The 17,320-nt window shown below is 43.4% G+C and overlaps 1 protein-coding gene across 1 annotated transcript in view; it reads left to right on the top strand.

Annotated features, from left to right (window-relative positions):
- The window catches only part of NAA15 (N-alpha-acetyltransferase 15, NatA auxiliary subunit), a 43,315-nt gene extending 36,859 nt beyond the window's left edge, over nucleotides 1-6,456 (top strand). Inside the window, exon 20 of the mRNA XM_063335867.1 lies at nucleotides 1,027-6,456. Coding sequence (XP_063191937.1) covers nucleotides 1,027-1,227 — 201 coding nt within the window. The 3' untranslated portion in view covers nucleotides 1,228-6,456. The remainder of the gene's footprint in view (nucleotides 1-1,026) is intronic.
- Nucleotides 6,457-17,320: the final 10,864 nt, after the last annotated feature.

Genomic DNA, 17,320 nt, shown 5'->3' with positions numbered 1-17,320 from the left:
CAGAACAAATAAAAGCTATAGTAAATGTCAGAGAAGTGGAGAAAGACTGGCTTACTATGCTAATGCTGCCATACAGGACACGGACGAATGCTAAATGCTGCCAGGCTTCAGTGAAGCTCAGTAGGTTTGGTTTCTCATGCTTGGAATGCAAGTTGGAAAAAAAAAAAAAACAACAGGAAATCCCCTTTTTCTCTTCTAAATCATGAACAAAAATGGATATGAAACTGCAGATATATCTGAAGGATGTGATAATATCTGAGTAATTTGGTTTGATTCACTAGTTACAGACGTACTGCAGTTAAGTCACGTATCCTTCAATGTAAAACTGTTTTCTTTTTCCCCCTACTGGAAATGTTTTCCCATCTAATTATGGCTGTTCAGCTGTTTCTATTTTTACATTTTAATTATATTCCACAATTCTTCCAATTCTATCTGAAAGCACATTCACAGAAGTCATTATTAGGAAATTACAGTATAAATTCTGGATTAATTGTTTTTATTTGTGAACACTAAAATTCAAACGCACGTTACGTATTGCTGAAATGTTCGGTGTATCCCAAGATTTTGGGGGGGTGCACCACAAACCCAAAAACCACATTTAGTTGGTTCTTGGTTGCCAACTTGTAAGAATCAGTTTGGGTTTTTTAGGAAAATAAGGGACAGATGATGAATTTTCCTGTGCAACCTGCTCTAGGTGAGCCTGCTTTGGCAGCAGGGGGGTTGGACTAGATGATCTCCAGAGGTCCCTTCCAACCCCTTCTGTTCTGTGAAATGAGTATTTTTCATTTTCAGTCAAGATTTCTAGCTGTTTCTTAAAATGCCTCTTTAAACTGCATTATTTTAAATCAGACTCCACTGGTATTTCATGCTGTGTGTGGTTAAAAAAAAAAAGTCATTTGATACCAGTAGAAACTTGAAAACAATACTTGGAGTTTGTTTTCTTTGTAGGACTGTATTTCTGGTTTGTGAGTGTTCAGATGAACGTGTAAGAAACCGTAACACTTCTTTATTTTTCTCTCTAATTAGACTTGTATGGAGGTATTAGAAGCTTTATGTGACGGTAGCCTTGGAGACTGTAAAGAAGCATCTGAAACTTACAGAGCAAATTGTCATAAGCTTTTCCCTTATGCTTTGGCTTTCATGCCCCCTGGATATGAAGAGGATATGAAGATCACAGTTAATGGAGATAGTTCTGCAGAACCTGAAGAACTGGCCAATGAAATATGAACAACTTTATTGGAAAAAAATGACATTGGACCATATCTGGTGTATAATATTTTTGTCACGCACCTGCTGAATTGTCCTAATGTACACGGAGAACAGAAGGAAAAAAAAAAACCACCACAAACCGTTGCCTTCAAATAGTTTTACTTTTTTTTTTATCCTGCTGACAAAGTATATATATAAAATATCTAACATATTACTGGATATAGGTTGTTCGGTTTCTTAAAAATTAAAAGCTGCTAAAATTGAAGAAAAAAACCCCTTCTCCTTACCTACCTACCCATGTTTTTAACTAATTTATATAAAATCTGGAGGCATGTAGCCCTCGGAGCAGGTGTGTGGCAGAAATATTACTTTAAATTTGTCTTGTGAGATTACTGTTATCTCAGACAGCAAAAATGCTGTTTTAGCACTGGATTCTTTCACTGAGCACAAAGAGTTGTTGGGGCTTTAGCATCTGACTGATTTTGATACGGGGATGATTCTGTCCATAGGAAGTAAGCAATGTGAATCAGAATATACAGAGAAACCTGCAACATACGTCTTATGTTGTGGATGCTGGGACATACAGATATCAGGCTGAATTAAGAAACATAGTGTGTTCAATAAGCTTGTTGTGTCTCTGAAATTCACTGTACACGATCAGTTTGGTGTTCTTGCACCACAGTTTTTAACTGAAGGAACCGGTTAAATATCTCTCTCTCTCTCTCTTCTTGAATTAAACTCGGGGAGGGAGGGGGGAGAATCAACATTGCTGTTCTGGAGATGAACCTATCCGCGTAGGTTGGCCAAACTTTTTAAAACTGTAATGCAAGAACCAAATAAAATTATGCACTGTGATGTGGCACCAACTAATTAGAAAGACAGCATGCGTTTTTCACATAGAGTGAAAAGAAACTGAGAACATACTATGGCTTGAAGTTGCAAAGAGGAGAACTCCTGACTACCGTTTTGACTGATCAAGAGACTAATAGTTTAAAACCTCAGCAGGCCTTGTTCACGTTATGCAGAAAAAAATAAAATAAAAGTGCTGCAGTTTAGATACCTCTGGAACTTTTCCACAGTGTCACAGGTTTGTAATACTTGAAGCCCTACATTTCTAAGAATATATTTCTTGCTCAGTTGTTTCAGGCAAGCCCAAGACTTTGTAACTTTTAAGGGGCCCAAGATTTTTTTTCAATAACAGACCAGCTTCTTATTCCTGCAGTTACAGATGTAATTTCCTTTGTCAAACATAAGGTACCAAATATAATGCAATAAAACGTTTTGAAAAACAATTGTGTGAATATTTAAACCAATCTCTGTTGTACTTTGAAAAACGAATGGGTTCGCTAGAGTGCAGCTCAGGGTTGGCTTACTGTGCTGTCCGGTTACGCTAATAATGTCACTGCTGATGGGTGGTCGTCGAGTATAAAGTGCAAATGCATATTATATGTAAATACTGAATGTCTGGGAAGTCCTATAACACAGAATGCTTTACTACTTGGCTTTTAAGTTCCATCAGTGTTACGTTGAATTTTATTTTCCGAGTCAAGCTTCAGTCTACAAGTCTACTGTGTTAATAATATAGATAAGTGCTCAAATGTGGTTATTTTTTTTTATAGGCTCATCATATAGAACAGAGCAGAAAATAAACTACAGCTTATAAAGTGAGTGCCTTCTTTGCTGCAGGAGTTCAGTTACAGAGTCTCTGTTGTGTGGATACACAGCCTTCCTCTTCCACATCATGGAATTCAGTGATTGACACGTACAGTTAAGAAATCCAGGAAGACTTATTGGCGTTTGTAGTTTTCTAACTGTCAGAAGAACAGGTTTTTGTTTCTTGTGTCTTCAGCACCACTTTCTTTTCATGGTTAGACTATCGTTGTGTACCTTTTCAGTGTAGTTCATGTCGGAAATGTAAGTTGTATTGCTCTATTTGTGTATTTAATCTGCTGGGCTTTTAGGGACTAGAATACCTATGGAGCCTTTAATTGACTCTGGTATTTATGTCTAGATCTCAGTCTTTTCTGCAGCCTGAGATACTTGGACTGCATGTCTTCTGCAACTCCTGAAGATGGTTCAATCTTGCCTACACAAGCTATGAGCTTTTGGCCTTGCCTCTGAGTATTGCTGCCGTTTCCTTGGCTTCTGATGCTTAGCTGGAGGCAGATGAGTGCTCACTCTTTTTAACAGATTGTGAATTGCATCAAGCAATTTTTAATTTTTTTTTTCCAAATTCTGAGGTTTTTTGGGTGCTGCCTATAAATGGGATTATTTCCTTTTTCACCGCCTGCTTTTGCATTGAAATAGATGAACTTAAAAGCAAGAAGTTACTTGTTATCTTTCATTATGCAAGTGGGAAAGGATATTTCTGTGGGCCTTCCAGAAGCCTCCATCTACACATCTGTTGTGGTTTCCCCCAAAGACACTTCTTCATAACCTTGCTGTGAAAGGCATCCCTAGTGCTTCAGAGATGATGCTTTCGGATTAAAGAGGTTCCTCATCTCCTCCCAGAAGACTGCAGTCCCAAATGAAACTAAGTCAAGAGTTTACCTGAAGAAGGTGGTTCTTTAATTGGCAAAGGATTTGTTATTCCTTCATCTTCGCATCTCTCCTGTTTAGATGCAATGCCAACTTCTGAGGAAGAGTTTTTAAGAGCTGGAAGTGAAGTTACAACCCAATGCAATGAGTCTTGCAAAGTGGTAGCAGACAGTGTCATTCTACAGTGAAAGTTTCCCTTTGCATGCCGAGATCCAAAATTGTAATCGTTGGTGCTCGACTGCCAAAGCAGGTGAGCAGGGATTACAGTCATGGTCAGAGTGACCTAGAATGTCATTAATGACGTGATTTCGTTTGATTCTTCATGATTTTCACTGCAGAAAGATGTTCTCACCATCAGTGGAGCCACGGGTGATGACATGTGCCACGGATATCTTTCCTTGGGCAGGGGGGGAAGAAAAAGTTCAAACAACAGATTTTCCCTAGATAGAGACTGTAGATGGTGCGAATGCACACTGCATGAAGCAATGCCAGAGTCAGAAGTGGACTTAAATTGTAAGTAACTGAAAGTAGTTCTTTGCCCCAAGAGGACAGATGGGTGAGGTGCCCACTTCATCCATTTGGAGACCAGAGCATTCAGACATGTGGTATGTGTGAACAAACAGGCAAAATAGTCTCAAAAAGGTCTATTCAGTAACTCATTTCTTTGCATCTAAAATGCCTTAAAAGCCTCTATATTCTACAGTTACGGTTTTTGTCAGTAGAGGTCTTAATACTTCCATGTTCATAGAGGAGGAGTCATGTTCTGATGTGTGGTGTGTCAGCCAGAATACAGAATGAACTTTGTTGCTCAGTTTTTCTCCTAGGGTAGGGAGAAAATTCCAAGTTTCCCAGGGAGCTTTCTAGGGCTAGATGAGGTATGTATAATTAACCCTCTAAATCTTCCTTTAGTGTTTGCTTTGGTTTGTTTTTTCCAGGTCTGGAGGTGCTCCAGCTGTACGGTTGACCCTGGAAGCTGGTGTGGCACCTTACTCTTCAGGCAGACTGAATTAGCATTGTCTTCATGGAAGGGAAACACTGAGAGTAGGGCAAGATCAGGCCTGAGGAACGAGAGGTGCAAGTACAATTTCAGTACCACACGAGCAAGTTCAAATAAGAAAATGTACTATCTTTGTCTAATGTGATGCTTTTGAGGGTTCGAGCAATGGTGCTGTCATTCCTGCAGCGCTCGCATCCCGTGCACCGCGGTTGGGCTTTGAATGTGTGCCACTAATGCTAACAAAACCCCTCGATAGAATAATCCAGCTCGATATACCAGAATTAAAGTGATTTTGTTTCTCCCTTTTCATGATTGCTTTAAATGTTTTTGTAAGTGTTCTGTACTGGGTAGCTGGCCAACTTTGGAATCTTTCCCCCTAAGAAAGTTTGCTCCAAAAATGCAGTTGGTACCTAAGCTCGAACTAGGCGTAAGTAAGAGTTACACTTCTCTGATAACATGCTGCTTTGGGATTCTGTGGAGGAAAATGATGCAAATGTAATATAATTAGACAGTCGTATCAGTAAGGGACCAAGCAGTCTATCAGCTCATTAATGGAAGTTAAAAGTTCCATATGTAGGAAGATGGTTGCTAAGCTTGGGGAAAGACTCATGCTTCCAGGAGCATTACGGTCGTGAGCTGTTCTTGGATGTTGTAAGGAGCAAAGGGCATACACTTTTACAAAACTCATGGTCATGTTATCATGATTATATTTCCTAGAAATCAAAGCTGTGGTCCACCAACACCACTTTTAATGCCTGTTTCGGGCAGAGATTCTTCTTCCCAAGAGCCTACAGCCAGCAGTGGGAAGGGCAAGGAGCAATTGATAGAGCAGCTCGGCGAAAGGAGACTGAAGTGAGTTACAAGGAGGTGGCATAATAGAAATTCCATTTTAGATTAAGTATAAAATAGCTTTTTTTATTAATAGAAAGATTACTGAAGCTGTAAATACTATAAATGCAGTCTTCCCACACCAAGGAAGCTGTAAATGTGTATTACTTTTAGAGTGGTACAAGCAAATAGTAGTACGTTCACAAAGATTCTAGCTTTGTATGTTGGTCTTCAAGTAAATTGTGGCAGAAAACTCGGAGGACAAAGATTGTCCAGTTTACACGGGACCATATCAAAGGGTTTGTAAGAATATTGCGAGAGAAATATTACTAGAAAATCCAAAGCATCTTAGAATAGCTTTCCTAAGATGTTTGTTGTTTTAATTGAAAATGTTACATCTGCTCACTGTTCGTAACAAAAGACAAAAAGTACTTTTACTAAATATTTCTGCCTGGCACTGCCCATTCAATATCTACCTCTACTAGTCCTAGTCTAGTTCAGCTACTGCATAATTTTAGCCATTTAGCATATAACATATGAAAAAAAAAAAAAGTGTCATTTACCTGGTTGGTGAACAAATGTATGATGATGGGTAACGTTTAGTTTTAAACTGTAATGCAATAAACCACAAACTTAGTGAAAGTCCTGTTGGTTCAGTGCAGCAGCATATTTATTGCTTCATTGCTGATCCGTTCAAGAGAAAAAAAACAATTACGAACTCCACCAAGTTACTTGCAATTGTACTGGGATTTGCTTTCCCTTCCAGCCTTCCTAACCGGTTAACAATGTTGTACTGTGTTTTTACGCTCTTCTCTGGTGGTAGCAAATATCAAAACTGGCAGGAAGTCAATCAATGAATAAAAATGCTGAGTTTTGTTTGTAAACGAGTGCCAGTGTTTCCTTGCAGGGTTCAGCATCCTCCTTAGGTGCCTACCAGCTTTGTAATAAATGATCCCTTGATTAGTTCCCTTAATTCCCCATTGTCTCCTCCTGCGCTGGCGGGTTGTAAATTGGGATGCGGGTCTCACAAAGGGGAAGAAGATCAGTAGGGAGAGGCTGTGGCTCCCTTTGGAGTCGGGCTGGAGAAGAACCCCCTTGGCAGGGAGCTGCCTCTCCTACCCTACACACTAATTGTATGGATGTGTAAGATCCTGTGCTCTTTCAGCCTGTTTCATCCAATACGGGGATTTGGGAAATGCTCTTACTGAAGGATTGAAGAAAAGGGCTTAGAGAGGCAAACTGATTGAAGAAGCATTTCCTATTTTCCTCAGATCTGGGTTGGGGGCGGGGGGCGGAAATAATAAATCTCAGTAGCTTTCTCTTCCCCGCCCGTAAACCCACAAGGCTTTCCTGACCCAGCAGCCCCTGATGGCTTGTGGTTTTAATCAGTCAGCAGACAAAATAACATGGTAATGCTAACAAACTGGAGCAAAAGTAACTAGCCAGCAGCTGGCAGAGCATAATAATCACCTGTAGGGTCTCGTGAACTTGGCAGTTAAAGATTACCTGGAAAAAATTGTTTGTTAGGTACTGTGCGTAATGAATAACAGCTCTGATTAACACTGGCTAGAGTGAGCACAAAGGGCTCCAGCGAGTTGCAGGGTCTCTATTTCGTTACAAATGCCTGGGGAGGGGGGGAAGACACTGAAGTGATTACAGCAATATCCTCATCTTCACCCCTTTGGATGGGGAAGGGGAGCTTGTTCCAGTAGGGGTCTCTTTGCACAGATCATACCCTACTGAAAAATAGCATCCCCCCAAAAAAACAACCCACCCCTTCCTTAACAATGTCCTCAGTAATTTCATTTTTCTCTTGTGGGAGGGGAGGGGCATTCACACTGGGTAACTGCCTGCCTTGAACTTTTCATGCTTTCAGACTTCACCCTTCCATTTCTGGGAACAGCGCCTCATGATTGTCTACAAGAGGACTTAAAACGCAGAGGATTTATGAGGAGCCAAGGTAGTCTGGCAGTTCATACGTTATTTTATCTCCATAAATCCATCGGGACTGACTTTTCATCAGTACCTCTCCATTCCATCAGGTATGAAGGATCTTTCTACCTGGTCATTACGTTTCTGGAAATTGTTCTGAAGGTCCCACGTGCAGCAGCAGCAAGACAACAGCTCTCTGCGGTCACTCTGTCCTTCAAAACGCTGCAGGGATGCACGCTAATCGCCTAGCGAGCCCCCTCCCTGCAGCTGTCAAACCCCACCAGGTGCTACTGGAGGACAATTAATACTGGAGGGGAATTAATGCTGCCCTAAAAACAAACAAACAAAACCCAACTGGTCGACGCATTGTACAGTTGGGAAAGCAGTGTCAGGGTTCTGCACTCTTGATTTTAATTTTTTTTTTTTTTTAAACTATGTAAGAAAGTGATGTTCTCGTTTGGATTGCATGGCTTCTGTATCGCCTAAACTGTTGTGAAGCAGAGGAAGGAGGAATCCCACTTGGCCCACGGCTTGGCTGTGCTGTAGATGAAGCAGTCAATGGGACTCCAAAGCTGCGGCTAATGGGATGTGTAAATGCCCTTTATTTAGGGGAAAGCCAAGGTAAAGATGGAGCTGTTCAGTGGTTCATGCAGTCAGACTGGCGCTTCCATGGCAAATCGTGGGTTTGTGAGGGCTTTTTCAGCACCTTGCAGCGTTTGGCATTTTCTCCTCAACTTCTCAAACCCAAGAGCCATCGCTCCATTCATCGCTCCACAGGGATCAGCCCCCGACGGCAGGAACAGCTCTCTTTCACTGGATGGACTTTGTACAATTTTATCACAGAAATATAAAACTTAAAACCAAAAACGCTTTTATTAATTGTCTGCTAATTTTGCTTGCTGTTGTCTGCTTCATCTAGAAGCATATTTATAAAGTTTTTGGAAAATGTTGGCTTCTGGCTGTTTACATGATGCGCTTCAAGCATATTTTTTTTTCTCATAGGAATCGCCAAATGTTCGTAATTCTGCATCTCACTTCACTTGCGATATTAATAAACGTCTTGGTGAAATGTAACTGGAAGGTATTTTTTTATGGGTTTGAGCTGGGAAAATAATCATTGCTTTATTGCGGAGTAAACTTGTTTGTGCTTTGGAATTCCTGTTTTGTCCTCCGATGAGCATCTTTCCACCACGTGTCCTTTACCTTCTGTTTAATTTTGCCGGCCCCTGGTGCTGAAGGCTGGTTTCTCCCTTCAACTACATTTCTAAATTGTTTGGCAAAACTGGGATGAGATGTTTATATGCTGCCATCCGTTACGTAGAGCGGCATCACGGGCTGTCCTGTGAGCCACCTCCCCTACCTGACATCCTCCCCCTGCAACAGTTCAAACGCCGGGGGCCTCACCCCTACCCTATCGCCTCTCTCCCCAATTCCCTGACGCTCAGAACTAAAACACAGAAAGCAGATAAAGAAAACACAATTTTTAGCTCCTGTTGCTCCAGGCAAACAAATTCCCCCTTTTTCGTGCAGTCATTTTGCTTCGCTTTTTCCCCCTGACCAGGTGACCCCGAAGCATTTTCAAACTAGGTGAGCTGGAATCGCCGCACAAGGCAACACGCGTGGGTAAGGGAACATCTCCACCAGCAGAGAGCACAAAAGGATGGGAGGCGCTGGTTTTCAGACAAAAATACGAACAACTTGAGAGCGTACCAAATCTTCTGGCTTGGTTACATTGGAAAGGACAACTGAGAGTGAAGCCATCCTGCCTTTAGTTATTGCCAGGTACACAAAATGCATGCGTACTACCTGAATAATGTATGGTGACCTAAATTTACCCTTAGGTAAAACTCTGAAAGAGAAGGGGGTGGAGGAAAAACCTTGTGCCACAGATAGGTTAAAACCGAGGGAGCAAAGTGACCTGAGCGCAGGACTGCGAGTCCCACGTCTGGAGGCACGGGCTGTTGCTGAATGTTAAGAAAGGGCAAAAGAAAGACTGATGCCACTGGAATAAATACAAGTAGGAACTCTGAATAGAGTAAGAAATTTAAAGATGTGATTGCAGAAGGGACATCTTAGCAAACAACCGTGAAAACACAGCTTTTTCCTCATTCCTATGTTAACAATGTTATCAGATGCATGGGCTCCATCTGTTTGGGGTTGGGTTTTTTTGCCTTTTCTAGATACGTTATAAATTATTCTTCCTGGTGAGATCATAGTATTTTCAATAGCACAAATACATTATACTGTTTGCTTTCTAATATCCTTTCATGAGGAGCCCTCTTTAAGGAGCAGATTTGTGCGGCTGACACCTTGAAGACTGCTGTTCCTTCAGAGGAGATGTCCTTGGAGCAGTACCTCAGCCCAGCCGTGGAACCACGGAACGGATAAAGAACCAGGTTAGTCATCGCGGCCCGTCGGGTCTTTCCAGCCTCTGCACGGAAACCAACGACCGATGCAAGGCACAATGTTTTGGGGGTTTCTGGGGGGAAAGACGGAGCAGGGAAGGGGGAAAGGGAGCAGAGAAAGGGTTTGCTATTGATAAAGGTAACGTTGATTTTATTAAGAGTCCCTAACCTTATTCTTGCTGAAAACAAAACTGACGTTGCTGATGCAAGTGGGATTTTACCAAAAGGGACTGAAGGAAGGACAGGTCCCAGTTTTGTTCATAAGCGGCATTTTTTATTCAATGTTTTAAATAAAATGGGAGTAGGACTATGCAACAGTAGAACTATGCAATAGGATAACAAATGAGAGCCTGGGAAAAGAAGGAGGCAAGCTTATTCTTGCAGAAATGAGTAACAGAACCATGCTCTGATATCATACTATTTGAAGAAAAACCCGTTGCCAGAAAAAACGCGCAATATATCCTCATATCAAAGTCCTGGGGCTCAAGGGCTTCAACCTGGAGCTTGCACATGTGAGCAACTGGTTGGCAGAGCACAGTACAAGCGGATTTGTTTGGAGCCCGGGAATGATTTATCGGAGGCCATGGTGCAGACAGGTAAATATAGAAGCTTCGTGACATTTGATGAGCCTTTCTGCAGTGCTGCTTCGGGACAGGCAGAAAGCCCTCGAGCACAGCGTGTACAGTTGCAGACAGAGAGAAAGCGGGAACGCGGCTTTTGGTTTAGCACACACTTGGCGGATCACAACGCTTCAGAAGAGCTTTGCTGGTGCTGTCTGCACCCCTGCTGTCAAGATGCTCCCTGTTAGGTTTTCTGAGTCAGCCCAACGAGACAGCGGGGATGCCCGGCATCGGAGCAGGGAGGCGTAGGCAGCGTTGGAACACGTTTGGGGCGTGCAGAGAGCCCGCATTTCAGTGATAACCTTTTGACACGGAAGGGATTCAGTTATCACCTAGATATGGTGATATGGTCAAATGGCTCATTATTTCAGGCGCTGTCATCCAAGAGCTGCACGACGTTACATTTTCGTACAGACCCGAATGGCCAAGCAGCATTCCAAGCACTGGAGACACAATCCCGCAGCCATTCCGGATCCTGTGAGCAGGGCTGTCAAGTGAGTGCTCCTGTTAAACCATCACTCATAAAGCTGCAGGTGCTGCCTTTAGCACTAAAGGTCCAGTTTTTCGCTGCCCGTGTTTGGCAGGGGATTCTCACAGCAGGGGATGAAAGGTTTCTCTCAGGCAAAGACTGATGTCATGTCCGGTGGATGAGGCCTATTATTGTCACCCAGACAACCTAAAACATACACTGATCTGAACATTAAAGCCCCAGTCTCTCCCCAGGCACGCAATGCGAATAAAATCCAAGCACAAGACAGAAACGGTGAAAGTTTTATTCTTTTTAATTTCCTTAAAGCTTTTAGTTTTATAGTTTTGACAAGAACACGGGCATGGAAGTGAACGAGGAGGTCACATTCCAGTAACAGGCAGTAAAAGCAGCTGTGTCGAAACTTTATTTCAATGCAAAGATAGATGAGACATTTGGATTTGTGATTTCAACAGGGTATGTTAACACTTGCTTTTTCAGTCTGCTTTAAGGACCTGACATACGGGGGCCTTAAATCCTATCTCCTAAAAAGCTGTCCTTTTTTTGCTGCAAGATTTCTGCCGTATGTATTTTATCATAAAGGAACACGTCAATGGGAGGTCAAACTCCTGTTAGACTTGCAGAGCCAGGTCTTGCAATGGCAGAGCTTTTCCTCGCAAAACCACCGGGCTTTTCCCCACAAGAATGGAGGATGAGAGGCCTCGCACAGAAGGACAAAGCCCCCAGAGGAATTCAGCAGTCAGAGGTACAGTATCTCTGCAGACACATTAAAAGCATTCTTAATCTGCCTGGCAGTAAACTACCAGGATCAAAAGGACACACTTAGAAACTTTTTTGATCCCTCCAGAGCATAACAAGCAACATGAGGCAGTCTTAGACTTACACTTTTTTCCTAATCTGTTCCTTAACTTAAAACACGGTAGACATAATTTTTAGGTCTCGAACAGTTTGCATTTTCATGGGTCTGACAAGTTAAAATATGTCTTCAAGGGAAGACAGAAATAACTATTCTTGAAATGCTGAGCAAGTCCAGAGACTTGCAACTATTTTCAGAATCCCCTTCCTTAGAAACTTCTACATCTGCTAAACAAAAATAACTGTGAACTTCGGCTCTCGTACATTCATTCACTGAATACATCTGAATAGCATTTTAAAAGCACTTGTCCTTGTGAAAGAAGAAAAACGAAAGCTTTTTCAAATGCTTGAAAAAGCAAGAAGTATTTTCATTTATTCCGTTACTATAAATAAATTCAACTAGATTTGCTAGTCTCCAAATATATGAGAAAGGAACATCCAGAAATAGCCCGTGCTGGATGAAATGTAATGATCTAATCGACACCTTTATCCCTATATATATACCTCTCAGAAATTATGACATTTCCAGGACTGCACTCAAGTAGCTCATATAGAAGTGACTTAAGCCCACGAGATTCTCCTGAGATCGTCCCACATGGGAGTTACTGCGTTAGCCATAATTTTTTAACCCATCCCTAATTAAGAAGATCTGGCCTTGTAGCCTACACGGCTGAGGACCTCCAAAGCACTGGATCATCCTCCTTCTTTTTATAGAGAATGTGCAAAGAAATGCCGTCCCTCCAACTTTCTGTGGCCACATCCCTGTGTTTGCCAGAGCGAGGAGCCCTTTGGTTGTTGGGGATTTCCAGGAGCGCTGTTCCACCCGCTGCATCCGCCTCGCCATGGCCCTAGTGAGGGAGAAACGGGAGAGCCATTGGGAAGATGTTAACTGACCTTCGTCCCGTAGCATCGAAAAACATCTCTCAAAATTTGGGAAAGTGCTGTTCTGGCTCGTATTTGGAAAACACTGTGACCTAGCACGTTTTATTCAGGACTGGCTTTCTCTGCTGCAACCAAGTGGCATGAAATATCCTGAGGCAGAAAAACACAGTGAGAACAGACTATCTCCGTTACTGTGGATCAGAGCTGCCCAGGCATCAGTTATGGGACAGCAATTTGGACGCTTCACCTTGCTGTAGAATTAAATAACAGGGCTTTCCTGATGATTGTATTATTATTTTTTTTTAACTTCAGAATAACTCCTGTGCACTTGTGGCTCTAAGAAAAGGTCTTTCACAGGGAGATGCAGCCATAACAGAAGATGCATAAATCCCATTCAAATACTCGTGTGAATGTTCCCTACAAAGAAAGATGGAAAGAAATTTTACCAAGTACCAATAACTTTCACTGTTTATTGACTTTTCACTCCTCTTTGGAGTTCAGTGTCACGAGAGTTCATTTATTTTTTTTTAACCCTTAAAAAGCAAGAGTGCTCTTGCTCTTGTTCAGTGTACTTCTGACTTAACCATAGTGAGAATTTCTGCGTAAGAGCTGCAGGGATGGATCTAAAAATCCTTCAAGCTATTAAGTGTATTTGTAACCTGCTGTTATGTAGGCACTGCAAAATAATAATAGTTCAAAAAGACAACTCTCTAATGTTGTGATAGACTTCAAGTCCAAAAGATGCTTTAAAAAGAAATAGATTGTCTACTTTACAGAGCCACAGCTGCTGGTAGAGCACTTTAAATCAGTTAGAGGACCAACTTTAAAATAAGTTTTAAGATGATTTTTAATTTACAGGTGAAGTGTATCAGGAATATTTGTCCTTCTGCAAAGGCAGACTTTCAATGGAGCAGTTTTGATGCAACTTCTGTTTGTGACATCCCTCCCCATGGATCAGCAGAAGTCGTGAGGGTGTAAAAACAGGCCCTCTCCTCCCCCTGTTCTTGCACTCTTCCCTTAAGCTTCCTCTTCCCACAGCTGGCAGCGAGAGCAGACTTAACTGCATTTTTGATCCAGCCAAGCCAGAACAGTTATAATTGTCACGCCAAAACAGCACTGCATCAGTTCTGCATGGGCTCACACACGCAAAATTCAGCAGGCCACAAACTTAAAACGGCTGTTTACATGAATCTCTTCATCCGTAACGTAGCTTCACGCTGCTCGGGCTATAGCTGATGCAAACACAGCTTGTCCTCACAGTGACCGACTGCCAGGTGGACTGAATGCCGTGTACCGAAGGCCCTTGGGCTGGAGAACAGGGACAGCTTTACTGGAGAAAGGCGGAGCGGGTGGGATGGGGAAGTCGCCTCGTGTCAAACCACTGATTTCTTCCTGACGTGTTAAGGCTGATCAGGAAGTCTCATGACTGCAGTAACAGGGAAGTTCAAAAAGGGCAGCTAAAACTCCCACGTGTGCTTTTGTCAGCTCAAGCTAAGGCAAGCCACTGCAAGAGGAGCAGGCAAATACCGGGTACCAGCAAGAAACCTTAAGCGAATGAGTAGTTTCATTAACCGCACTCAGGATTTTGTTTTTACCCCTGGAAGAACTGCACATTCTTTTCACTAAGGCGTATTTTTTAAGTCAAGCATATTTGACTTTCTGTACCCAGAAACCCTGAGCGAAGTCTTGATGTATTGTCCACACCTGGGACAATATTTAAACTCTTAGAAGGTATTTACTTCAAGTCCGTTCTTTCAGGGGCCAGCAGTGTTCCAGGGCACCCCGGTGAAGGTGGTCCCACCTGTCTTACACCTAACAAAACAGAAACCGGGGTGGCTGTTGACAGTATTGAGAGGCAAATTCACGGGCAAGGTGTCAGTGTAAAATTAGCGGAGCATAAAAATAGAATGACTAAGAATGCCTTCGGCCACTAGATGGCGGATAGATTCTGCCGTTTAAAAGAGTTTTAGTTGTTGAAATAGAAGATGTTAAGGGCTGCTGAAGGGCTCAGATCTACTTATAACTCACTTTGGCCCTCTTGGCACAACCGAGATCAAACGCAGTTAAATGAGCTGTTGGCAGACCCTGCCAAACAGCTGTTTAAACTCTCCTTTTAGCACGCCAGCCAGAGCCCAAACCAGAGCACCCCCCACGAGAAGTCGGATTTCTCTACTTCTTTAACCATTAGGCGATAGAGATAGCCTTGCTTGGGCTCCCTCCCCTCCGCCAAACGCATTTTACATTCTGGCTGCAAAAAGGAGCGATTCTGTAAAAGGGACAGTAAGAACTCAAGGGTGGCACAACCTCCTCCCCTCCCTTTCATCTCACTTCCACACCGCAACAAAATTATTCCTCCTCTTTGACAGAATAAATTATTTGGCAGCATAAATGAAGGCATCTTGTCTCAGAAGAGGGCCGCAGGGTGGAGGCGCTTCTCTGCAATCGTCCACGAGGTTGGTCCAAGGGAGGGGGAAAGGGGAATAACAAGAACTAAGTTACAAACACTCTCTGGAGTGCCGAAGTTGACTGCACTAAGCAGTTCCTTTCGCAGCACACCAGGTTTCCATACGGTCTCATTTGTTATTTTTTTTACATTACACTGAGATGAGCACCGTAAATAAAGTTGCTCCGAACTCAGGGCGTTATTTTTTTTTTAAACTCTAGCCTAATGTTTTTATATCTGAGCAATGGCAGGCTGCTCAAAGCACTGTCCTTCAACCGCACGACAGTTGCTCCACAGGGAGCAACGATCCAGGGATCATTTATTTGTGCAGGCAGAAGTCCCGAGTGGTGGGAAGCGTGTGTAACAGCATGGAGAGGAGGTCTCCAGTGGCTATGATTAGGTATGTGATCCAAACCATAGGAATCCTGTCTCGGCTATCACTTCGCAGGCCAGTGAGACACCCTTAGGGTAACAGTTCTCTTAATTATCGCAATCTACATTTGCTTGTCAGTGTAGGTGTCACGGTTTGAAGAACCCACAGCAATTTATTGTTGTTCAGACAATTATTCTCTCACCCGATGACCCCTCCCCACCCGAGAAGGGGAATCGTGGGAAAAAACAAGGAAACCCAAGGGTTGAAATATAAACAGATTTAATAGAATAAGACTAAATAATTAACAATAATAATACTAAAGAACCAATATTGATCCTGATACCAATATAAAATACACAAGGATTATACTCAGGCCATTCTGTCATAGGAAGCCGTGCACTCCCAGCAGGGGACAGCAAATGTTGGACGCTGCGAGCACCGTGGCTTCAGCAGGAAGGGAAGTGCTCAGGGGTCCGGCTGCGGGGCAAGGAGTTCTCAGGATCACAGCCATCGAGGGAGAGAACTCCTCAGCAAACTTTCTAATTTATATTGAATGTAACGTGCATGGTATGAAATAATCCTGTTGGACAGCTTGGGTCAAGTGCCCACGTCTCGCTCCTCCTCATCCCCACACGTGGCAAGCCTGGAAACACTGAGACCTCGAAACCCACATACCACAGCTAGCTATGAAGTATTTTCACAAATTCAGACACTAGAATCTTATAAAAATGCATTTTCCCCAGGCACTAGAAGAGACTTTACTGAAATTACTGAAAGAGAAATTAATCCTGTGTCGCTCAAATCAGGACAGTAGGGGTTAAACTCTTGAAAAAATTTTTGCTGGTGGACATTGCTTGAACTTGATGTCTACATCCCACCTCTCTCCCAGGCTGATACCCTTGGTGAGTTTATTAACAGATTCTTAGGGCAATGCCGTACTTCCTCTCTTATTGTGAGATACGTCCATCACTTTTGGTCCCAGTGTCTCTGTCACAGGGACGAACATACTGTAAATGACAGCAGGAATCAGAATCCTCTAGCTTGGAAGGGACCTTTAAGATCATCGAGTCCAACCATTAACCAAACACCACCAGAAACACCACTAAACCACGTCCCTCAGCACTGCATCTACCCGTCTTTTAAATACCTCCAGGGATGGCGATTCCACCACTTCCCTGGGCAGCCTGTTCCAATGCTTGATAACCCTTTCAGTGAAGAAACTTTCCCAAATATCCAATCTAAACGTCCCCTGGCACAACTTGAGGCCATTTCCTCTTGTCCCATCGCCTGTTACTTGGGAGAAGAGACCGACCCCCACCTCTCTACACCCTCCTTTCAAGTAGTTGTGGAGAGCGATAGGGTCTCCCCTCAGCCTCCTTCTCTCCAGACTAAACACCCACAGCTCCCTCAGCCGCTCCTTGTAAGACTTGTTCTCCAGATCCCTCACCAGCTTCGTTGCCCTTTCTGGACCCGCTCCAGCACCTCAACGTCTGCCTTGTCGTGAGGGGCCCAAAACTGGACACGGTATTCAAGGTGCGGGAGGGCAGGCCCAGACCCGCTTCCCACCTTGCTGCCCCACGGCCCAAACGCCCCCTGCCGCCTCAGCAGACCGCCCGCGCCCTCGGGCCACACCGGCTGCCCCACAGCATCCCCTGAGGGCTCGACCCGCCGCCACACGACCGGGGAAGCGGCCGCTGCTCCCCCTCCTTCCCCTTCCCGCCCCGCCGCCAGATCTCGCGAGATCTCCCCGC

This window comes from Chroicocephalus ridibundus, chromosome 5 (assembly GCF_963924245.1).
Source record: "Chroicocephalus ridibundus chromosome 5, bChrRid1.1, whole genome shotgun sequence".
NCBI classification, from domain to species: domain Eukaryota; kingdom Metazoa; phylum Chordata; class Aves; order Charadriiformes; family Laridae; genus Chroicocephalus; species Chroicocephalus ridibundus.
The sequence above is the reverse complement of the archived record's forward strand: the minus strand, read 5'-3'. Positions and strand labels throughout refer to the sequence as shown.